Genomic DNA, 26,003 nt, shown 5'->3' on the forward strand with positions numbered 1-26,003 from the left:
TACACATCAGAGTTCTGGTTGTTATTTGTTTATTGTCTGTACTTCACACCAGAGTATCAGAGTATCAGTTCCATAGGGCACTTTGTCTGTTTTAGTCACCACTGTATAACAACCAAGTGCATTAAATAATGTGCCACAGAGTAAATGTTAGTAAATATTAACTAAGTCAATCCTTGACCACTCAAAATGTAGTCCCCTTCCTACTCTTGGCTGCGGCCTCATCCAGTCTACTCAAACAGTGAAAATCTACTCCAGTATGCTCTCAAGAAGACCTATTATCACTTTAGTTTGTTTACTAATAGACTCCATCTGTTCTAGTCTTTTGGCACTTCCCTTTTCATTCAGTCTCTGTATGTCTTGGCCTTACTTTGCCAGTCACTTGAAGAATTCTCAACTCCCATTTTCCTTTGTCTTTCAGTTGTGTCCACTCTTTAAGTCCACGATGCTTAATCACTTCACATAGACTTTGGAGTTACGTGAGCTTCAATTTACCATGTCCTACCTAAGAGCAAGTTATTTAACTTTGCCAAGTTTAACCTTTTTAGAGTCTCAGTTGGTTCTTTGGTACTCTAAGCGTTATGAAAATTAAATGAGATTATTGTAATCAGATGCTATTGTCCATAGGTAATGAAAACCCTTATTAAATAATAACCAAAAAATCCAGATGCAGAGTGGCTCTAGGGCTGGTTGATTTAGCAGTTCAATAATATATGAGGTGTGGTGTTAATTCATCTTTGCCCTCTGCCATCCTTAGTATGTGGCTTAGTGCCCCTAATGATTGCATAATGGTTGCCACAGTTCCCGGTGTTATGCAGTCAAGATTGTAAAGTGGAAGAAGAAAATTTCTTCTCTTTAAAAGCAAGGAAACCTTTCTACTCTCCCCTTCTCCTGGGTACCAGTCGGACTCAGAGCTGAATCACACAGGTTTACTCTAGCAAGTATCATACTTGATTTTGAATAATTAAGATTCATCTCCTGGGGCTAAGGGAGAAACCCTACCTTCCTAGTAATAATTACTATTACTACTACATTTGTGGCGCTTAGATTCTGCTTGGACCGTTTTTTGTTTTTAAATCTATATTCACTCTAGTATAATCTTTAGTATTGTGATTTTAAGTATCACCTCTACTCCCAATTTTTTAATCTTCCCTCTGGACTGCTTCTAGGAATACTCATAAGACTCATATATCCAATTTTCTATTAGACATTACCTTTTGTAAGTTTAAGAGGCATCTTAAACTTAATATGTCTAGTATTGAACTTTCCCATCTTCCTATTTTAGTAAATAGCAATTTTGTTTCAGTTTGCTGACGCTTAAAACCCTTGGAGTCATTGATTTCTCTCATATCCCACATCTGATTCATTAGGAAATCCTATTGACTCTACCTTTAAAATAAATAAAATAGCACCTCCACTGCTACATCATGATCCAAAACACCTGAATTACTGCAGTATGTTCTTACTAGTCTCCCACTGTTGTCCACCATCCTTCCCCGCTCTATTCTTAACACAGGAGCCAAAGTGACCCCCGTCATTCTGCGTAATACTCCAATGGCTTCTCATCTTCCCTCATACAAGTCAGTCTTTAGTGCTCTATAAGGCTCCGGACCATTTAGCCACCTATTATTTCTCTGACCATCTCCCAGCCTCTTCACCACCTCCCACCCCATCATCCTGACACAGGAGCAGTCAAAGATGCCTAGCATTTCATCACCTCCAGGCTTTTGTACTTGGTATTTCCTTCTATCTACCCAGTATGTTCTACCCCCGCGTATGTATTAATACATAGCTGCTTTCCCCTTTCCTTTTTCAGGTCATAGAGCAAAAGCCATTTCTCAACCTTTTAAACACAATTCTGGCCACCCTATCTGAAAATTTAAATATCTTATTGCCCGTCTTTATTTTCTCTAGCTCCTACCACTATCCAACACTCCATATGGTTGGTTTTAAATGTTTAAAAAAATTTTTTTTAATTTACAATTATGTCTTCCCCATTAAAATGTAAAGTACACGAGGCAGGGATTTTTGTTTATACTGTATCCCCAGTATGAAAGGTGCCTTGGCATGTGGGAGGTCCTTAATACAATGAAGAAATGAATATCCGTTCGTCATGGTTTTTGGTTTGGGCTGGGTCGTCAGTAAGATTTAGTGATCCTTTGCTTGTTTCTGATAAGTTTCCTTCATCTTATCAAATGCCCTACTTTTCTTCTCAGCTCCTTATGAGTGGATGTCCTTTCTATCATCCTTCTTGACTTTCCTGTGTTCTTCATGAAGCACTGTCCTTTGCTTTTGGGACACCAGTGGTATCAGGATGCTTTCAGCTCAAAGTAACAGATTTTTTTTTAATCAGAAGTTCAGTGATAGGTGGTTCCAAGATTTATTCAGAGCTGCAACACACTGTCAAGGACCCAGGCTCTCTCATTCTCTTTGTACTCTACCATTCTCACTCTTTCATTGATGTTTACCTTCAGGGTTATAAGACAGCAAGCATCATATTTTCATCATCAGAAAGGCAGTGCTGCGGTTTCTCCTGGATAGGTATCTCTTTGTAGGGAAGACCATTTCCCCAGAGTTGCCCAGAGCATTTTCCTTACATCTCAGTGGCCAGCCCTACACTAATATCACTGGCAAAAGACATGCAATTACTATGATTGACTTAAATTAATCATGAGTCATTCCCCAGGGGCTGAGGGAAGCTCTCACCTTCCTTGAGTTCATTATTCTGGAAGACATTAGATATCTGTTAGCCAGAAAAAAGATAGGAATGACTGGTTCATAATCAGTAATACCTTCATAATCAGTAATACATTCTCACCTGGTAGGCCTCTGATTGTACCTTCTAAGTCTTTTTCATTTTTTTTTTTTGGTTGGTGTGCCCCTCAAATGCTAGTCATCCCTAAGTTCTGTCTTCGATTCTTTCAAAAATTATCCTTCTTTACCACCTGTGTTACAATTTTTTCTAAATCTTTTATCTTCAGCTAAGACTTCTTTCCTAAGTCCCAGTTCAGAATATGTAACTCCTAGACACCTTCACCCACATTCAATTCAATTGAATATTGTTGTATTAGGTTTTTGGGAGTCAAAAGTTAAATAAACCTTGCCTTATGTGATTTTATATTATAGTAAGGGAGTTCGAGTACAAGGTCTTAGTAATTAGGAATACAATTCAAGCAATAAATTTTGCCAAGTGTAGAGTAGCATAGATGAAGGGGTGAGTGATTAAATAGGGTTAAAGGCATGTTCTAAATGGAACTTGTCTTTCCCTTCAAATGTACTCTTCCCATATTCTGTACTTTCATTAGTAACCCAACTGTGCACATTTTTGTTCAGTCTAGAAGCCAAGGCAATCAAATTTTTTCCAAATCCCCACATACACTTTTATTGGCAAATTGTATGAATTCTACCTCTTTATCACTTAAATTTACCCATTTGTCTTTTTGTATCAGTCATCTTTAGTTCCTCATAATTACTCATTTCATTGAATTATTCACTCATTAAAAATTAATTGAACAGCAATGTATTATAAATAAGGCCTTGTACTAGAAAAAAAGTTCTAGGGAAAAAAAAAGGATCTCTCAGGGAGGTTATAACCTAGTGGGTAAGGCATAAGCAACCCAGTTGTTATGTTGTTGAGATAAGTGATAGAGTTGAGATACTGGGGAAAATGTAGGAACTCAAGGTCAGGGGAAACTAACCCAAGCTGGGGGTCATTTTGCCCAACGAGAGGCTGAGTCCCAAAGCAGTAGTAAACTAAATGTGGAGTGGGGAACAAAAAGGGAATGCGCGTGCGCACACACACACATACATACACACACACACACAGTGTCACTTTATATGTACCAAAGAAATAACACTTTATAGACATTACTTTGGGTGCCTGTGTACTTACTAATGCTGTTGATAAAAAATAATTTTTAAAACTGATTTAGAAGGTTATCAGTAATAGTACATTATACAGTTGATCCTTCATTATTCACCAGTTCTGTACTTTGAAATTCGCCCACCCACTAAAATCTATTTGTAACCCTGAAATCAAGTACTTGGGGTGCTTTGCAGATCCTGTTTTTTGCAGGTTGTTCGCAGACATGTGCATGGGTAGAGCAGCAAGAAATATTTGAGTCTGTTCAAGCTGAGGTCCAAGGCAGTCCTTAGCGTTCTTATTTCAGCTCTCACATTGTAAACAAGTCTTTGTGGACTGTTTAGGACATTTTTGCATTTTTGTGCTTTTTGTTGGTGATTTCACTTTTTAAAGAAATGTTTCAGTGTAGTGCTGAAGTGCTGTCTGAATTGTATTCCTAAGCACAGGAAGGCTGTGATGTGCCTTATGGAGAGAATACATGTGTTGGGTAAGCTTCATTCAGACATCAGTTACAGTTCTATTGGTCTTGAGTTCAATGTTATATTAAAATGTTTTGAAACAGAAACACACATAAAACAAGGTTATTTATTGATGAGTTGACTTAACTGCATTTCCCTTTGGGGCAGTGATTCAGTATTTGCTAATTCAGCATCCACAGCAACTTGATAAAAACATAACTGGCAAATAATGAAAATTGAGCACTTTCAGGGTAAATTTGATGTGGGGAAACAGCCAGTCATTTATAGCCAAGAGTGTTGAGTCAAGCTGGACAATCTAGAAGTATTATTATTAAAGTATTTCTCAACCTTTTAAAACACATGCCTCGCTTTTGATAAACAGACATCTTACTTCACTACCCTATATACTCTTAGCAGACATGCCCAGGTTGAGAATTTGTCTACAAGTTTTATTTTACCATCAGCCAGGCTGATGTTTTATAGTGAAAGCTGAGTCTTTATAGTAAAAACTATAGTTTTTTAAAAGTTTGCTAGGTAGAATAAAATTTTATTGTGTTTAGTGTTTTTTTTTCAAGACTGCCCTCTTACTCCAGTCAGGAATAATTTGTATAAAGTAGGGGTTGACAGACATTTTTTATTTTTTGTTAAGGATCAGACAGTAAATCTTCAGGATTTGTGGGCCATACAGTCTCTGCTACTACTACTCCATTCTGCCACTGTATGGAGAAAGCAGCAATGGACAATAGGTATTCTTTTATACATTATAAGCTCCTTAAGGGAAAGTTTCATGCCTTATACCGATTTATCCTTTACAGCACATAACACAGTAGGGTCTCAATAACTGTTGCCTTGATTTGCTGATTAGGCTAGATAATAAAAAGGCTATACGTATTTTAAAATATTAAAAACTCAAACATTGAAACCCATCTGTTTAAAATTGAATTATTCTAGAAATACTACTTTTTCTCCTATCTATAAATGTCCTTTAAGAAATTACAGTAGTTTGGGCTCATTGTATTTGGAACTGGGCAGTCAATGGCTTAACTTTATAATAGTTGGTGAATACTGTAGAGCATGTTGGCTTATTTTTATACATGCCCTAATACTTATATTTGGTAGTCTTTGAATCATAGTCATGTCTTCACAGTAACAGTGGTTTAATTATTGTGCCTTCATGGATGCAATGTATTATAAAGATAATAGTTAAGGTTAGGTACTGATTTAAATTAAAAGAAATTATTTTAGAGTTATAAATAGTTGAAGAGTTAAACAGATTTGCTAGATAATCAGTTTATTGCTTGGCTAAGAGCCTAACAGTTCCATGAAACAGCAGCCTATCCTCTCCTTTCCTACCTCACATCTGTGCTACAGACATTTTTTCCCCGGTACTACTTGTCTTACTCTAAGGGGGGCTGTTGGTTTCACTTTGGCCACAGACTCCTCACCTCTTTCTGGCCAGCCAATTGGAAAACTTAACTTGGAAAGTTGAGTTTCTGATGCCCTCTCTGGCTACTTGTGAAAGGAGAAACTTTAGAAAAGAATAAAGTGAAAATCACATAAATTCCTCATTTCATAGCGTTCCTTTTACTTTCAACGCTGTTAAAATATATACGGAGAGAGCTTGTATAAATAGAGCCATTACCACTACTTTATTCTAAATGTAACGTGTTATTTCAAAAACTCACAGGTATTTTTTTTTTTTTTTGGTAGATTAAAAATGGAATACTATTTTACTTGATTTTCAACTTTATTGATATATAATTGACAAAGGTATTTAAAGAGTACATTGTGATAATTTGATATATGTATACATTGTGAAAGGATTCCCCCCTCCAGTTAATTAACACATCCATCACCTCACATGTTTATCTTTTTAAAAAATATGGATGCTTCATGAATTTGCATGTCATCCTTGCACAGGTGCCATGCTAATCTTCTCTGTATGTTTATGTGTTATATATTTAAGTTCGTTCATAGGTTGAGGTTTCTGAAAAATTGGATTGTAAGTAGTTCTGGTGATGAGAAGGAACCTCTAGATCTATACTGTCTAATAGAGCAGCCACTAGCCATATGAAGCTGTTAAGTACCTGGAGTGTGGCAATCTGAACTAAGATACTGTGTTAAGTGTAAATTCACACTGGATTCTGAAGACTTAGTGGAAAAACAAGAATGTAAATATCTTGATGATAATTTTATATTGATTATGTGTTGCAATGATAATATCTTGAATTTATTGTGTTAAATAAAATTATTAAAATTAATTTTACATGTTTCTTTTTACTTTTATTTAAGTGGGGATTCTAGAAATGTTTAAATTACATGTGTGGCTTGCATTTGTAGCTCACTTTATATTTCTGTTGGACAGCACTACTCTACATTACACGATCTTTGAACATGAAGCGTATAATCAAATATCAGTTTACAAGACCCATTTAAAATGATGTAGACATTCTATAGTTTCTTTTGGCTCTCTTATTCAGTATCGAAAAGTACTTTGGAGAACACTATTTTAATTGATTCCAAAACTCTAGGAAAGTATGAGATTAGCACAACAGTTCACTAGTCCTCTAGTTACCTTTTCAGTGACTTCTTCTAAAAGAGTAAGAAAGAAGAGGAAGTTGTTACGGTGCTATTTTATTAGGATACATTTTAATATCACCACAGAATAAACCATTTTTACATTCCCAAAAAAGAAATGATGTTTTAAAAAGTATAAAATATTTCTCATCTCTGGATGTTTCCAGATAACTTCAGTAATTTTTATAAACTTCTTAAAGCAATTTTATCTTTTTTTAAAAGGCGTGTACTTTAAAATTTTTTTTAAATGTCACTTTAAATCTTTTTTTGTAAAGACCACTAAATCAGTAAAATTAAATGTGTATTTTACTATAGTGCTTTATGCACGAAAAGAATTATAAAATCAATGATACAGTACTAAAACTTGAAAATTTTGGGAATAACCGATATAACTACAATGATAAAGTATTTGGAAATTTTGATGGTATAGATAATCAAGGAGAATTGTGACAGATAAAGCTCTTTTTCCTACCAACCTTTTGAGGTTAGTTTGATGTCTTTTACTGGTGCTCTTGGAAGCTTAAGAACTCTTTACCTTACTAAGAGAACCAAAAAAATAATTTCACTATCTTCAAAATAAATTGACAAGGAAAGAAGCAAACTTGTAAAATAAGGTTTGAAAGACCTAATGAATTAACACTTTTTGAAGAACATTCATTAAGTAAAAAAATGACATTTAAAACTTTTAACAACCTGACCATAACTTTTTTTCTGTCAGCCTCCTAAGGAGAGCCTTCCTAAGTCCTATGCTTTAATCTGAACAATTTTTTTCCTGTATCAAATACATCTCATTCCCTTATACCTCTGGACTTTGTGTTCTTGGTCCAAATTGCAGACCACCCCCTTGCTCTCTTTCTAAATTCTATCAATCTTTCAAGACCCTGCTTACATTTTCTTTTCTGAAACCTTTCCCATCCTCATCACTTCAGCCCAAGATGAACATGTAATAACATTTGTATTTTACTTTTTGTAACACTGTTTCACATACTTTCACAGTCTTTATGTCAATCTAATAAGGTAGATAATGTTATTCATTTTATAGAATAAGGAAATTGAGGCTGAAAGATGTGATTTTTGCAGAACTCTATGGACACTAAGTAGCAAAGCTAAAAATACTAGAACCAAATCCTCTTACTCCAAGTTACATGCGCTTTCCTCTATGGTCCCTCAATGGTCCCTTAACTTCTGTAATAGTTACATAACACTTATTTGGCCATTAATTGATTAGTCTTTGTATCAAACTAATTTGACTGTTAGCTGTAGACTTGAACGGATATGTACAGTTGATACACGGGGAAGGGAGTAAATGGAGAGCTGGATATCTTGATAACAGAATCAGAGGTCACTAGGCGCTCCTTACCGGTCCATTTGCTTTTCTAAAAACGTTAACCTTTTAAAAAGTATGATACCCTCACTTGCTCCTTTTCCTCTAGCCAAAGTACCTACCTTGGTGCCAAAGTTTTAGTAGAATTTTTAAAGTAGAGCTAAACAGAGAGGCCTTCTCTGGTGACCCTAGCTCAAGTATCTCCTCTCCATCAATCTCTGTTGTAGCAACATTTAAGAATTATCTCTAAAACACTTCAAGCCATCTACAATTACATCATTTCTTTATTAACTTGTTCATTGGTTATCTTCCTCCACTAGAATGAGTTGAATGAGAGCAAAGATGTTGTCTAGTTTATAGCACAAAGTAAGCAATCAGTAAATATTTGCTGAATGAGATACTTTATTCATGAAGAAGGTTCACTATAACATCCATCTTCTAAAACAAGTTTGTGTTGTACCCATCAAAGAATATAAAATGGGCATGCAAATGCTGTTGACTGCCAAATTCCAAATACAAGTCCAAATTACTGTAATTACCTAAAAAAGGATATTTATAGTTAAAAAAATAGGATTTCTAGAACAATTTAATTTTAAATAGATGGGGATTTAAGCTCTTAAAGACACTTGCCTTACATTTACTTTTTCTGCCTTGTAACCTAGATAGAGTAAGAAACTTTCCTATATTTTTTCCCTAAAGATAAAGTTGCATTTGTAACCATGACAAAATTTTTAGGTATTGTAGCTTATGCTCAAAGTCTGAAGCCTTTCCACAGGAACGAGAATGTAGTGTCTGAGTTCCAAAATTACTCAAGAAATTTGCTGTAAGAAATCTATGGTAATGATTTAGTGCTTGTAGGCGTTTAAGGAAAGTACAGTCGTCCCTCTGTATCTTTAGGGGATTGGTTCCAGGACCCTTCTCGGACACCAAAATTCGTTATGTTCAAGTCCCTTACATAAAATGGCATAGTATTTCCACATAACCTATGCATATCCTCCTGTATACTTTAAATCATGTCTAGATTACTTAGAATACCTAATACAATGTAATTGCTATGTAAATTGTTATACTCAACCACAAGGTTGCCGGTTCAACTCCTCGAGTCCCACAAGGGATGGTGGGCAGCGCCCCCTGCAACTAAGATTGAACATGGCACCTTGAGCTGAGCTGAAGCTGAGCTCCCAGATGGCTCAGTTGGTTGTAGCGCGTCCTCTCAGTCTCAAGGTTGCCAGTTCTACTCCCGCCAGGGATGGTGGGCTGCGCCCCCTGCAACTAGCAAGGGCAACTGGACGTGGAGCTGAGCTGCGCCCTCCACAACTAAGATTGAAAGGACAACAACTTGACTTGGAAAAAGGCCTGGAAGTACACACTGTTCCCCAATAAAGTCCTGTTCCCCTTCCCCAATAAAAAAAGATCTTAAAAAAGAAGATATAAACATTGCACTTTTCCCCATTTAGTTTTAATCTTTTAAATTTTTAAACAGACTAGTTTTTACAGCAGTTTCGGGTTCACAGCAAATTGAGTGGAAAGTATAGAGATCTCCCATATACCTTCTGTGCCTCCACCCAAGGTCGCCTCCCATTATCAACATCTCCCACCAGGTGGAATATTTGTTTACAATTTATGAACCTGTATTGATACATCATGGCTTAGAGTTCGTAATTTACATTAGGATTCACTCTTAGTGTTCAGCATTCTGTGGGTTTGGACAGATGCATAATGGCATGTGCCCACTATTTCAGTATCATACAGAGTAGTTTCACTGCCCTACACATCCTCTGTACTCCATGTTTATCCTTCCCTCACCACTAACCTCTTAAAACCACTGATCTTTTTACTGTCTCCATAGTTTTGCCTCTTCAGATTGGCTTCTTTCATTTGTTTAGCAATATGCATTTAGGGTTCCTCCATGTCTCTTCATGGCTTGACAACTGGTTTCTTTCTGGTGCTGAATAGTATTTCGCTGGATGCATCTACACCACACTAAACTGTAGTACACTACAGTTTATTCACCTACGGAAGGCCATCTTAGTTGCTTCCAAGTTTTGGCGATTATGAATAAAGCTGTTACAAATATTCATGTGCAGGTTTTTGTGTGAATATAGGTTTTCAACTCCTTTGAGTAAATAAATACAAGGAGCCTGATCACTGGGTGGTATGATAAGTGTGTGTTTGTTTTTATGAGAAAACACCAAACTGCCTTCCAAAGTGGCTGCACCATTTTGCATTCCCACCAGCAATGAATGAGAGTTCCTGTTGCCCCTCATCTTCAGCTGCATTTGGTGTTACTGTTCTGGATTTTGGCTATTCTAATTAGTGTGTAGTCGTCTCTCATTGTTTTAAATTGCATTTTCCTGATGACGTGATGTGGAGCATCTTTTCGTATGTGTATTTGCCATCTGTATGTCTTCTTTGGTGATGTGTCTGTTAAGGTCTTTGGCCCATGGTTTAGTTGGGTGGGTTGTTTTCATATTGTTGAGTTCTAAGAGTTCTTTATATATTTGGGATAACAATCCTTTATCAGATATGTCTTCTGAATTATTTTCTGTGACTTTTCATTCTGTTGATAGTGTCTCTTAGCAGAAAATTTTAGTGAAGTCCAGTTTATCAATTCTTTCATGAATTATGCCTTTGGTATTGTATTTTGAAAGTCATTGCCAAACCCAAGATTATCGAGACGTTTTCCTATATTCTAGGAGTTTTATAGTTTTGCATTTTACTTTTAGATCTGTGATCCATTTTGAGTTAATTTTTGTCAAGGGTGTAAGGTCTATGTCTAGATTTATTTCTTTGTAAGTGGATGCTCAGTTATTCCAGCACTATTTAGCACTATTTTTGTTCCTTTGTCAAAGATCAGTTGACTGCATTTATGGGTATATTTCTGGGCTCCCTGTTCTGTTCCACTGATCTATTTGCCTGTTCTTTCACCAATATCACACTGTCTTGATTACTGTATTTGAAATACAATGCACACATTTGAAATACAAATGAATGCATTTGAAATGTAGTGAATGCCACCTAAGTGAAGTTTTAATGATGAAATATTAACAGTCAAGATAAGTAAGTAGCAAATATTAACTGGAATATTTGGAAAGAGCCATTCTTAATTGGACAGTTTTTGTGTGTGTGGATGTATATACTCATAAATAAAGACATTTTGTTATACACACGGTAATTTTTTTCTTAAAAAGTTCTTCTAGTTCATATGGTAAAATCATTGTCATCATAATAGCAGATAACACTTCCGTAGTCTTCACTATGTGCCAGTGACATTTAAGTGCATCACACATTTTGCTTGTTTAATCCTCACAACAACCCTATAAAGTTGATATTCATGTTCATCCCATTTGATAGATGAGGAAACTGAGGCACAGAAACGCTACATCCAAGGCCACACAGGATAGTAAGTGGTGTTGCCAAGATTCTTACCCAAGTAGTCTGGCTCCAAAATCTGTGCTGTTTTTTTTTTTTTCTTTTAAGGAGGGTGCAGCTCAGAGTGGCCCATGCAGGGATCGAACCGGCAACCTTGGGGTTATGAGCACCACGCTCTAACCCACTGAGCTAACCTGCCACCAAAATCTGTGCTTTTAACTACTACTCCATCAGGGGGTGCCACCTTAGCAAAGTTTATAACTACTGTTACGTACGTATATTTGAAATTATATATTCCCCTATCTAAAGTACTGTTAACAAGGTATAAAAGAGCCAGTTTGCTTATTCTTGGATAATACCATGTTTCCCCGAAAATAAGACTGGGTCTTATACCATATTTCCCCCAAAACAAGACCAGATCTTATATTAATTTTTGCTCCAAAAGACACATTAGAGCGTATTTCCAGGGGATGTCTTATTTTTTCATGTACAACAATCTACATTTATTCAAATACAGTCATGTCATCTTCTGGAATATCATCATAACGTACTAGTAAATGCGTCGGTCTGGCTGACTATCTTAACTGGGGCTTATTTTCGAGGAAACATGTAAGGATCAGGGACTGGAAATCATAATTTCTAATAGCAATTACAATTTCAAGACTAAATATACCCATCTAAGAATTAAATATTGACAGGAAAAGTTTTCAACAGGAGCATAGGTAAAATATTGAAAGTCATTTGTCTTCAAGTATTTAAGTGTGATGATCTGAATTTTAATATTAATTTTCTGAGACTCTAGAAGGCATGCTGTCCTTCTGTATACTAATTTATTATAAAATGAGAAATTATTTGTGAATTAGAGAGAGAAAACTTATTTTTTATTGTCTATGAATAAAGCCAAAGTAGAAAGTTAAGATGGCATCAGTTCAATGACTACTTACATACTTTTAGTTTTTTGTGATTACAATTACCTTTAGCTCTCATGCTTATTATGTAAACGTATTTAATATTTTCTTTTGTTTCTTATTTTCATATTTAATATTTGAACTGTGATTATAAAATAAAAAACTTCATACTTTTGTAAAAATAATTTCTCTATATTTATTATTAAAGCATAATATCCCAAATAAGGAAGATTTTTAAAGTTATTGAAAACAAAATAAAATATTATTAGAATTTTTACTTCATCCTGGCCTATGGCTCTCTAAAATAGAGTGACATATTTCCCCCAAATGTATTACAAAGCACAAAAACTTTGCTGCCATTAACTTTGATGAACAAAATAATAAACACATTTAATTTTTCTGATTTGGTTGAAAAAATGAAAATCATTTCTTTAAAAATACATTGTAACTTGCCTTAGAGATGTTACTACCCCTACCCCAGCATGAGAACTTGACCTTGTAAACTGTAAACATTGAGAAGAAGAATCTGACTCTTTGTAATTTTCTTTTAATAAAGGAAAGAATTGTGTCTTCATGGAATAATCTCATCAACGTTTGAATAGTTGAAAGTAAAAATTTAAACTAATTTCATAACTTTGTTAAAAATATAGCAGCCTTAAAGAAGTTTAAGGGAAAAAATTGTATGTTGTATAACTCTAGCTAGTTTTTTTTCTCTTCAAACTTTCTGCCACACATATACATACCTGTAACATCAAATAAGCAGGGATTTATGTGGTTTCTAAGTAATACTTCAAATAGACTATTAAATAGTTTTTTTGGTTTTGTTTTTATCTTTACTTTTGATAACGTTTATTAAATGAGCTTTGTTCACATCTTTTCTCTGCTCCATTTCCCCTAAAGGTTGCCACTACTGTTCCCTTTACATACTCTGTTTTTGTCATGATAGTTAATTACAGGGCTGACAATTGCTTGCTTCCCCCCAAAAAAACAACCCCCATTCATCTTATGCAAACTTGTATGATGAACATTTAATGTAAAGTGATTGTGTAATGGATTTTAAACCCCTAAGTGGTGGAGAAGACAGTTCAATCTGAAAATATGAATGTAAGAGTTAAGTGTCTCAAAAATACTATGTAGTTTAATAATGATCATGTTGATCCATTACTCTATTGCAGCTAATTGCCATTAGTGTATTTGTATATATAATAATTTTTTTCTTTGAATTATTTTCTAAGGACAAATTTTCAGGGATGGTATTTACAGGGCTTTTAAAATCATTTTTAATAACTGTTCACAGATGTTTGAAAGAATTATTTACAAAACTTTGCAAAGCTGTAACTGTACAAGTATCTGCTCATATTATCAAAAGCTAGCTAGACTGTTTTATTAAAGTCTTAAAATTATAGTTGCTTCCTTATTAACTTGAAATTTCCAAGTTGAGGTGAAATCTGGCCTTTCAGCTTTACCACTGTGGTTCTTTTTTGTGTTTAAGATACTTGAAGAACTATGAAAATCCATTTATCACCCTTCTTTATGTGTGGAGACCAGATTTCTTCCCGTTTGTTAATATATAATGCACTTCTCAGAAATGTGAAAAACCTAGTCTTTAGGTTCTAAAATCTAACATGTCAAGTCCTTATATTTCTAGCTCTCTGAAAATGATTGAATCATATGAGAAGCTACGTTTTTTTTCCTCCCAGCATTACCCACTGGAACAATTTAGGCTTTTCAGAGATAGCAATGTCAGTTTTCCTTTGGTAATGAATATTTAAAGGAACTCTCTTGGAAATTAAATCTAGAATAGGCTGTTTTTATTGTATTTTATGCTGCTCTAGATGCCGACACCTGCACGCTGGACTCCATCTTGCAAATGATTTTTTTTTTTAAAGTAGGAGTCGTAAAGTGATTTGTATATTAGTATTTTTCTGAATTTGCTGAATAGCTGAGAAACCACCATAACCTGTAAGTAGGCTAGGTTGAGGTTATAAATTTCTAATACCAAGGTATTTTTAAAGTAGAGAGTTTTGAGAAATAGGCAATCTTAACTATCAAAATGCAAAAAGACGTTCTGAAAGAATTGCTGAATCATTAATGTAAAGCTGCTTGGCATATAGAGTAGGTGTTCCCATATCTTTAGAAGTTGACACATGATCATCACCTTTTCATTATAATCTAAACATATATGTACATTTACTTTTCCTCATAAATGTTTCTTTTTTTTTAAGTTTACAGACTTAAGATACTTAAGTATAGGGCTCTATGCAATTCTTTTGACATTTTCTTATTAATCCATTTTTCCAATATTATATTAGAAATGGGGACATTTTTGAAAAGGTGAGGAAACCGCATAGGAGATAAAAGATTAGCTATATACATTCAAAATATTTCTCATGAATACCCTATATATATTAAAAGCAGGTATCAAAAAGATATGTAAATGATATGATATAAACTTTATTGATAAAAATACAAAACCACATCAAATAATCATAAATATAGGATAAAAAGGATTAGAAGGAAATACAGTAATATTTATCAAGGTATAAATAGAGGTTTTTATTTTTGCTGTTTTCTAAAATCTTTGACAATGATTTATATTTCTAATTAGGAAAAGTTTTTAAAAGAAAAACTATTTCTCATATTACTGCCCCATAAATAGCATATCCAGATTTTAGGGTGATCCAGTTAAGGTCTTATAAGAAACATGAGTATTTACTGTCCGTAACCTGATACTTTGCTCCTATCTTTCCTGCCTCACAACAGTTCTTTAAATAGTGACGGTAGGAATGGGGGTGTCTCATTCTGTTTTAGTTGAAGTAACTAAAATCAGATCTGACGATTTCACAAATATTAGTTTGCCAGGTCTGTTAACTCTTGAATACTGCAAAAACCTAGTTAAAATCATTAGCTAAAATCATATTTAAGTCCTTATTTTAAAAGATTGCTTTTGAAGTTTAGGGTATAGCCTTTTTACAATGTGAAATTGGTATATTGACTTCCTGGTATATTTGATTGATACACCCCAGGAATTTTTTTAATGACACAAATTATTTGAAAATTTTAATTTAAACCATATTTTAGTATATTATATGTCTTACATTTCAATAACTGGTAATTGAAATGAAAATACCTAAAATAAGTTCAAGGGTACTTTTATTTGTATAATAACTAACTGATTTGAACATACGCTGCTTAATGGCTATAATTATTTTTGTTGCTTTTTCACCTAGAATGGAGTAAAAAAAAAAGTGTAGTTATGACATTCTATGCTGAAATAATTGGTTTCTCTATCTACTTGGCCTCTTAAAAAGGAAATAAAAATGGTAGAGCCAGGAGAATGAATAGTTAATCATGGAGGAGGAGAAAACCTAGCTCAGTACTTTGACTAGAGGCAGCTGGGGAAGTGACGTCCTGTAGCATTTGCTGTTCTAGAAAGTACAGAGACACGTAGTGAAAATGGGAGGATCTAGAAGGAGGCCGTCTCCTGTGTAGTGTATATTTATCTGTAAGTGAGCTGTTGGGGAAGGAATTAAATACGGAGACGCTGTCTGCTTGCTGCCTTACGACAGCGAAGCTGAATTGCTGATTTGCTTTAACTTTTAAATTACCTAGCTCGGTTTATTTTTTAGAGTGTGTGTACTGCTAAGACTGGGGACGCTGTTTTCTTTCACAAAGGGAAATCTAAGTTCATTTCAAGGCATTCGAAATGGGGAAAGACTATTATTGCATTTTGGGAATTGAAAAAGGAGCTTCAGATGAAGATATTAAAAAGGCTTACCGAAAACAAGCCCTCAAATTTCATCCGGATAAGAACAAATCTCCTCAAGCAGAGGAAAAATTTAAAGAGATCGCAGAAGCTTATGAAGTATTGAGTGATCCTAAAAAGAGAGAAATATATGATCAGTTTGGAGAGGAAGGTAAGTATTCTATGAATATCTTTCTGTCTCTCCAACTGTGTCTTAATCTCTTTTTTCCTTTCTCTCTTTTTTCCTTTTTCTCTCAGCCTTCAGGTTATCATTAAATTCTCAGACATACTAATAAAAGTAGAAAGATAAATAATGGATAAAAGCAACATTTCATTTCTGATCATATGATTATTACATAGCTGTGAATGAAATGGACTTCTTTGCCTTTTATTTAGACTTTGGCATTTTCTAATATCCATATTCTACCATTAGATTTATAATGTTAACATTGTATATTTGAAAAGAAACCTTAAATTCTCATACACATTAATGAATTGTGTCAAAAGTCTTATGCAACCTGTTTTATTTTTTGATGAATTTTCTACCTGAACCAATAAGAATACTTCAGTCACTTAAAATCTTAAGATTGGCAGCTCAGATTCTGGGTAGTTTATATTTTATTCACAAAATCAAAAGAAGTTTTTTGCCTTTGAATAGCAAAGCTAGTTTAGATTGAACAAGACCGAGTCGTCTCACTGAGAAGCAGAAGGCCCAGGCATTTAGCTCTCTAGTTGTTTTTGGCATTCCGCCTGGAGAGGAAAGAATTTTCCTGATGTCATAAAATACCAGAACAAGTTTTTAGCTTAATTGTAAACAGTAATTGTGTGCCAAGAAAACGAGATCTCAGAAATACAGTTTTTGACCTAAAATGGACACCTAGTTAGCACAATTATTGATGTAGGTAACATTATTTCTTCTGAAATTTTACTATCTAGGTATAGAGGAAAGCATGACAACTTCCCTTTCCTCTACCCTGCCATACTTTTGTTTCTTGCATTGTGAGATCAGAAACTTAGTTGAATCCAGTAAATAGGATATTTTAAGATCAATCATCCTTTTATCATTCTGGATTTTAAATTAAGTTTGTCCATCTCCATATAAGTGTAGCTTATAAAGTATATTTTAAATTGCTAATTAACAACAACAAAAAATACTTTAATTCCTACAGGTTCAATTTTTAGTATCAGGACTAAGTTATTTTATTATTTTCTCCCCAAACGTTCTCTTTTAAATCACTATAGTTAAGAAAACGTTTTTTTATTTCTTTGCTTCCTTTATTGCATTTAATGTTAAAATTTTCTAATTAGAAATATATCCTAAAATAAAAACAGTGAGTGCTCATTTTGAGTTAAAAAATTAAATTTAGATAAATGGTGATTATGTGTTAAGGGTTTTTTTCTTTTTCTTTTTTTTTTTTTTTGAGTTGCCAAAAATTGCAGTTTTTGCTGATGGCTTTGTTCTGATGGGGACCTGCAGTGTCAGGTTCTTACAAAGTAAATATTGAAAAAGGCAAATACTGAGCAGTTCAATCCTGCTTGCTCGTATGGCCATACTACTCAAAATACTATGATTTGGTTCATCTCAAAAGCTAAGCAGGATTCTGAGATACTACTAACAGTATAGTACTCTTTCTGAAGAACTTATTTTATAATTTTGTAAAGAAATCCACAAATAAAAATTCCTATGGAAAAGCAGATACTCACTGCTTTAATCCACATCTCACTGATAGCTCCAGTTCATATGACTAAGCCATAGGATTCAGTGTTTACTGAGGATATTTGTCTTCAGAATTTTCAAGTCACCAAATGATATATTTTTCTTGGTTTAACATTGCCTTTTAATAGTATTTTTCTTGAGTAATGTTTCTCCAGTTTGATTTTTACTGGTTATCAGTGAGTGATTTTTTTAAAAAACCTAAAGCAGGATCATCTATGTACCCTGAATCTCTTTTTGTTCTTGACTCAGATAATTTATTTATATAAGCAATAGAGGTAGTAAGTAGTGAGGGGAGAATAAATACTTTCTTTACGTTTTTAAATATGTTATTTAGAAATATCATTCTCTAGTTATGTTACTTGAAAATACAGTTAAATAAAAGTTACTGTATTTGATTCTTTTTTAGAAATTATTCTTCCTTTACAGAAAAGCATTATATTTATTTGCCCTTTATTCAGAATGTCTCATTAATTCTTTTTTAAAAAATCCCCTTTAGGTGTACTGTGAAAATATGGGAAAGTATTTTTTCTATTTGCCTTTCATGGATTTGTTTGTGCCTGCAGACCTGGTTCCATAGCCCTATGGGTTTCTCTAGCAGTACAAAGCACTGAATTTTATGATTGGAGTAATTACTAATTTACCTGACATACTTTTTTTTTTTTCCAATTATTACACTCTGTTTTAAGGCCTGGGACAGTGGGTAAAAGAAATCATGAACTGAGAAGTGTATGAGTTCAACATACTGTATTCTATATTTAGGAACTTAGAGAACCAGTGATCCAGTTTATTCATGTTTAGAAAATCTCCAACATCCACAATTTTAAATGCTGTGTTTTTTAAAAAGTTGCCTAAAAATAGAGATGTTTTAAATTTACTATATGACCCAAGTTCCACTCCTAGGAATCTATAAAAGATAAATGAAAATACAGGTCCACACAAAGACATGTAAGTGAATGTTCGTAGCACTATTATTTGTAATGGTCCCAAACTGGAGACAGTCTGAAAGTACCACCGTTTGGTGAATGGATAAAATGTGGTGTGTACACACACACATACACACACACATGCACACACAGTGGAATACTACTTAGCAATTAAAAGGATTGATTTAATGAAACATGCTACATCATGGACGAACTTCAAAAACTGCTAAATGAAAGTCAGATGTAAAAGACTACATATTCTATGATGCCATTCATATTAAATGCATGGAAAAGACAAATTTGTAAAGAAAGAAAGCAGATCAGTGGTTGCCTAGGGCTAGAGGTAGGAACAGGGATTAGCTACAAATAGAAACTAGAGAACTCTTTGTGTTGATGGAAATGTTCTGTAACTGGATTGTGGTAATGGTCACACAACTGTACAACTTTCCTAAAATCATTGAATTGTATATTTTCAATGGGTTAATTTTATGGTATGTAATAATGCTATTTTACAAAACAAATTTTCTCCCTAGTTGACTCACTTGAAAACAAAAAACAGAGAACTATAGAAATTTAAAATTAGATTTTGAACCAGTCTCCCCAAAATGTTTTAGGTTTAGTTCTTGAATTGTTCACTGGATGTCAACACAAGTTTGTTTTAAAAGACCTTAAAAATTGTTTTTTTCAATAACACATCTTAAAGTAGTCCAGTTCTCTAACATTTCTTTATGCTGTCTTTTTTTGTTTATTGTTTATAATGTAATGACTAAATACTGAAAGGTAGTATTTATATGATGAGACTTTTATTTAGTATATTAATCTCTATACTAATTTGCTTTTTCAGTTCTTTATTTTTTAATCAACTGGATCTCTTTATTTACTATGTATTTCTAAAAATAAGTATATTAGATTTTTGTGAATCACAACTGTTTAAAGGATTTTATTATGCTGGTAACTCTTAAGTCTTGTTATAAATCTGGATTTTTACGTATTGGATCTCTTTAAAGCAAGAGTTGTTAAAGTCTTACAATTTTTTCTTTGAAATCCTAATTTTTCTTCAGTGCTGTTTCTTTTGATAAGCTTTTAGTCAACTAACTAGTGGAAATCATTGTTATGGATAGTATCCCAAACACGTGTTTGTTTTTGGATTGTAAATTTGTTGGTTGTTTTTTAAATAATAACAGTCTTTTTTTTTTTAATTGGGGAATATTGGGGAACAGTGTGTTTTTCCAGCACCTATCAGCTCCAAGTCAAGTCACTGTCCTTCAATCTGGTTGTGGAGAGTGCAGCTCAGCTCCAAGTCCAGTTGCCTGTTTTCAATTTTAGTTGCAGGGGGCGCAATTCACCATCCCATGTGGGACTTGAACCCGCAACCCTTTTGTTAAGAGCTCATGCTCTAACCAACTGAGCCATCCAGCTGCCCCTAACTAATAGCAGTCTTAATAAAGCTTAGACAAATGTTGATTCTAGAGTGCATTCCTTCCTTGATCACAAATTGATGATGGCGTCTAAGGAAACATTTTGGATGGCAGAAGGAATCCAGTTGAATTAAAATTTTCCATGAGAAGTTGAAATGTACGTAATAAAAGAATTGACCGTATAGTTGATGACATGCCTATTACAATTAAGTGCTAGGCACTGCAAGTGCTAGGCAGTGATACTTGCATAATAATTCATATTACATTGAATTTTGGTAGGATTTCTCAGTCATTACAGAAGTCTTGTCGTTTATCTGAGCAATGTAGTTGACTAGTGTCAAGGAAGACTTCAGAGTTCCATTGGAGGCTTTTTGTCAGCTTTGATAAATGTCACTTTACACACTGAATCTTCTCAGGCACTCTGTAATCCTGATTGAGTTACCATTTTTTGGCAGAGGAGAAAAAGGGTTTTAGGGAAAAGCCAAACCCATGAAGTAATAACTTAAAATATTACCCTTTTTATGAATCCATTATGGATTCAAACATTTAGATTTTGTCTTGTGAAGGGTTAGATTGGACAGGCTAATCTACTCAATTTACTTTATTAACTGTTAAATTATTATACTTTATTTGTGGAATAAAAGATGAAATGATTGAAATAATTTAATGGTTTAATCACATTGGTCATGACTTTGAGTTATATACATAGCCTATCATTTTTAAAACAATTTGTCACTAGCTTTTCTTTTTTTTAACATTTGGAGTTATAACTATACCACTAAAATTTAACTAAAAGATGTTTTGGATGAGCTGCATGTTAAAAGTTCTTGTCCTGCTTGAATTTGTTATTCTGTTTCTGCGAGGAATATCCCTAACTGCTATTTGGATGTATCATTCAATACATATATTGACAATTTTCAGATTATTAGATTTCTCTTGGTTTCTCCAGATTTCTATTCATCAGTGAAAGTCAAAATTTAAACATCAGCTGAGACTGTTGGGTGAAGCGGAGTACATGTATACCTTTTGATGGAAGTAGCCAAATAGAATAAGACATGCAAAACTAAGTCTCTTTGAAAGCAGGCTGAATGGTTACAGTAGATTTTTTTAAATTAAATCTCTCATGTGTATGTGTGATTATATTTTATGTTGCTTTTGCTTCTGCCTCTTCTCTATCCTGACACTGAAGACACCTTTTAAAGTTTCCATTTAGGAGACTTTAAGAATTAATTCATTCCCTTTATTCAGTAAACATGAGGGCCTATCATTTTTCAGTCCTGTGTGCATGAGCAGTGCAGAAATGAATAAAATGTATTTCCTGTCCTCAAATTACTCACTGTTTGAACATATTGGGATCTCTTAGTTTAATCTCTTAAATTTTTCAGTTTTATAATTTTTAGATTCTGTTCCTGTTTGTTTCTTTTGTCAGGAATGCCCATAAGGCTCATTTGAGAATGTTTGTTGATACTATAATGATATTAAATTCTTGTCAGTATTGGTCCCTTAAAAGATCACTATACTATTGTTTTGTGGGTTTTAGTAGTGTCTTTTTTTGGTACGTAGTAGAAAATGATGCTTCAAATACATAATCTCTTGTGAGCTACCTATTAATTGAGCCTTAGAGAACAGGGTTAGAGGGTCACTAACTTGGTGTTTGAAACGACTTGTCTACAATAGACAGACAACTGGTCCAAAGGCCTTACACATTACGAGGGTTTACAGCTCTTAATTTCAGTCTCTTTTTACATGCTGTTGTTGAAATTAATGCTATCATATGGTATGCCTAGATGAACAATTTTGTTATCTGGGATAGTGATAACAATATTAGTGTCTAAAAAAATGTTTTTCATAGTATTAGGATTTTTCAGGCACAGAAAGAGTTCTGTTCTAATTCTTAAACAGTAAAAGATGATCTGAAATAAAATTTGTTGGTATGAATATGTTATTTTATATTGTTGATTGTTTTGGTCATTGATGATAATGGTACTTAAAGATTTAGATTATGCATTTTGCATTGATTTCTCAAGGCCTTTCAATTGACATCTTTTAAAAACAAATTTATGTACTTCAGGTTTTCAAACCAGTAGCTTATGAGATAAGAGGTTCCTAATTTTTATTTTCTTATTTACCTGTGGAACAGAGATTCAGGAATAAATTATCATCAAAAATGGGGATTTGGAGGAAGAATTTGAAGCTAAAATTTTAATTTAGGCTGGAATGATCAGAAGTTATGTAGCTGTTCTGTATTTAGTTAAAATAGCATTTCTGGCCAATATTAATGATTACATCCTAAGTTAGTCACAGTTTATTAGTAATACAATTTTTGAAAGTTTAACTTTCAAGAGTTGCAAGCTTTATTCTAATCCTGCTTGTCTCTTCATTTAGGGTTGAAAGGAGGAGCAGGAGGTACTGATGGACAAGGAGGTACCTTTCGGTACACCTTTCATGGCGATCCTCATGCCACATTTGCAGCATTTTTTGGAGGCTCTAACCCCTTTGAAATTTTCTTTGGAAGACGCATGGCTGGTGGTAGAGATTCTGAAGAAATGGAAGTAGATGGAGATCCTTTTAGTGCCTTTGGATTCAGCATGAATGGATATCCAAGAGACAGGAATTCTGTGGGGCCGTCCCGCCTCAAACAAGATCCTCCAGTTATTCATGAACTGAGAGTATCACTTGAAGAAATATATAGTGGTTGTACCAAACGGATGAAGATTTCTCGAAAAAGGTTAAATCCTGATGGAAGGAGTTATAGATCTGAGGACAAAATTCTCACCATTGAGATTAAAAAAGGATGGAAAGAAGGCACCAAAATTACTTTTCCAAGGGAAGGAGATGAAACACCAACTAGTATTCCAGCAGACATCGTTTTTATCATTAAAGATAAAGATCACCCCAAATTTAAAAGAGATGGATCAAATATAATTTATACTGCTAAAATTAGTTTACGAGAGGTAAGTTAGGAAGACCTAGGATTCTGAAACCAAACAATCATGCATTTGATCTAGGGAATTTAAATAATAGCTAACATTTATTTAATGTTTGCTACACTTTATGTTTTAATTTCTCCTAGGAACCCCCTGAGCTGGTACTATTATACCTCTTTTATGGAAAAGATTGTATTTTCTAAGTTTAGTTACCTATACTGACAACTTCAATGCCAATTTTAAGTGCTAACTGGATTATATACTATGAGGCCTAGGGTTTCCAGGAGGGAATTCCCGCCCGTTCTCAGGAATTTTTTTCGCTTTTCCGTTCCCGAATCCCGAGATGCAAACTGTTTTCTGTTCTCCACAATGAATCATTTCCACAAAGTGACGGCTGATACTACCAACAACCTGGGTTCAAGGAGCTGATTTTCCTGATTTCCCAACCAACTTTTCTCAGGATACGGGAAAGGGAAAGCGAAAAAAATTCCTGAGAACAGGTGGGAATTCCCGCCTGAAACCCTAATGAGGCCTAATACTGGGTTAACTCTACTCTGTTTTTACAAGTATGGTTTGAGATCTGCATTGTAATCTCATTACCATATTTCATGTATAAGATTTTTTCCAAAATTGTTAATTTGTAATAATAATTATATAACAAAAAGTATTAAAAGACAAACTAATTTGTAAGCATGCTAGCTTAATACATGAGTTCTTATTTGTTCTATTTTTGGTACTATTTCTCAAATTGGACCATAATCTTGCAAATATGGCCATGTCAGTTCCCTCCTTAAAAATCCTTAAATGATTCCACATAGTGAAGTCCAAACCCTTTAGCTTAAAATAAAGGTCATGTTTAATCTGATTTCTACCCATAAATGTATATTCATTTCCCTAAGTTTGCTCTATTCTCATCTTGTGTATGTCTGTGTCATTGTCTGAGCTCTACTCTGTGGAACACTATTGTTCCTCAGTCTTCTCCATACCAGCTACTGGTCCAATGCTTAACTCAAGCATTCTGTACTCCCAGAAGCTAAGGGGGTAAGGTACAGACTTCTGCACATAGCCGTGCGCCAACATTGTACTGTATTATAATTACTACCGGCTTTCCCCAAAAGTAAGACCTAGCCAGACAGTCAGCTGTAATGCATCTTTTGGAACAAAAATGTTATTTCTAATTATATATTTAATTATATAATAAATATTATTAATTAATTATATTAATAAGACCGGGTCTTATATAAGACCCAGTATTATATTGTATTCTATTCTATTCTATATAATATTATATTATATTATATATTATATTATATTATATTATATTATATTATATTATATAAGACCCGGTCTTAAAGACTGGGTCTTATATTAATTTTTGCTCCAAAATACGCAGTAGAGTTGATTGTCCGGCTAGGCCTTATTTTGGGGAAGCACGGTAGCTTGCTTCTGTATTCCTTGTGCGTTCCTTGAGGTGGGGTCTGTATATGCTTAGCATCTAGCAGGAATGTGTGGCATATGTGTGGCATATGGTAGGCACTCAATAAACATTTGTTGACTAGAACAATAAATGTATTCCTTGTCCTAACATTGTCCCTCCAGAGAAGTAGGTAGTTGCTCCTATCTTGTTCTTTCTAGTCCTGAATTTCTCTCTTCTCCCATTTCATCCATGCATCTTGAATGTTGTTATATCAGCCTCATACTATCCATTTCCTTCCAGGGCAATGTGGAAGACATCCTTTACTTCTCTTTTCCTTTTCCTTTTCCGTCTCCTTTTCCTTCTCTTTTTTCTTTCCTTCTTTTGAAACATGTCTGATTATGCATGTCCCAAAGGGATTTTCTAATGGGGAAATAATCTTATAATACTGATCTTTTGGAGGTTAAAATTTTACCTTAGTGTTATCATCCTACACTTGGTAGTATTTTTGTTTAGAGTTTAAAATTTTGAAGTTTGTTAATTTTATTTTGTCCATTTTAGGCATTGTGTGGCTGCTCAGTTAATGTACCAACAATGGATGGAAGAACCATACCTATGGCAGTAAATGATATTGTGAAACCTGGGATGAGAAGAAGAATTATTGGATATGGGCTGCCGTTTCCAAAAAATCCGGACCAACGTGGTGACCTTCTAATAGAATTTGAGGTGTCCTTCCCAGATTCTATATCCTCATCATCCAAAGAAGTACTTAGGAAACATCTTCCTGCCTCATAGAATAAAAAACTTTGTTATCAAATATTTTGATAAGGCACTGAAAATATAAAAAGACTGGCAGTTTACTGATGTAGATGTGAATTCTGTATAAAGATGTGTAAATTATTTTGAGGGTTCATTAAATTGCATGAACAGAGACGGGTCAAATTAATAGGCAAAAGGGATTTTTATAGTTAGAGATGGAGATAAAACCATTCACTATTTTATTTCATTTCTCCCAAATCAGAAATTTTCAGTATTTAAAATTTGTTTTTGTGGAGTTAGTAGATATATTTCTAATAAAGTACTAGACTATCCAAGTACTTTATTTCTTATATCTTTACATTGTCAGTACGGTAGGTTTTCATTTATAATGAAAATTTTAATTCTTAACTAAACTATACATGTGATATGTATTTCTAGAAAATAAAAACCTCAGTCATCTGAAAATGTGATTAACTAGATTTAAACCACCATCTAAAATGCTGCTATAGGGCTGGTACCCATGAAAGACTATCCTAATGCATATGTTTCACCAGTTTGATTTTTAAAATATGCTGTAGCATTTCTTAATAACGTAGTTGTAA

The 26,003-nt window shown here is 33.9% G+C and overlaps 1 protein-coding gene and 2 non-coding genes across 4 annotated transcripts in view; 1 reads left to right on the forward strand and 2 right to left on the reverse strand.

Annotated features, from left to right (window-relative positions):
- The window catches only part of DNAJB4 (DnaJ heat shock protein family (Hsp40) member B4), a 34,051-nt gene extending 8,433 nt beyond the window's left edge, over positions 1-25,618 (forward strand). Inside the window, exons 2-4 of one of the 2 annotated variants that reach the window (XM_033114476.1) lie at positions 16,174-16,415; positions 22,687-23,255; positions 25,204-25,618. In XM_033114476.1, coding sequence (XP_032970367.1) covers positions 16,205-16,415; positions 22,687-23,255; positions 25,204-25,437 — 1,014 coding nt within the window. In that variant the 5' untranslated portion in view covers positions 16,174-16,204 and the 3' untranslated portion in view covers positions 25,438-25,618. The remainder of the gene's footprint in view (positions 1-16,173; positions 16,416-22,686; positions 23,256-25,203) is intronic. The other variant, XM_033114477.1, reaches the window with a different exon arrangement.
- LOC117027926 (U6 spliceosomal RNA) lies at positions 6,193-6,294 on the reverse strand. The gene has a single exon (XR_004424038.1). It is a non-coding gene; the product is annotated as a U6 spliceosomal RNA (small nuclear RNA).
- On the reverse strand, positions 11,716-11,789 carry TRNAM-CAU (transfer RNA methionine (anticodon CAU)). The gene has a single exon. It is a non-coding gene; the product is annotated as a tRNA-Met (tRNA).
- Positions 25,619-26,003: the final 385 nt, after the last annotated feature.

The sequence above is a fragment of the Rhinolophus ferrumequinum genome, chromosome 9, assembly GCF_004115265.2.
Source record: "Rhinolophus ferrumequinum isolate MPI-CBG mRhiFer1 chromosome 9, mRhiFer1_v1.p, whole genome shotgun sequence".
NCBI lineage: Eukaryota > Metazoa > Chordata > Mammalia > Chiroptera > Rhinolophidae > Rhinolophus > Rhinolophus ferrumequinum.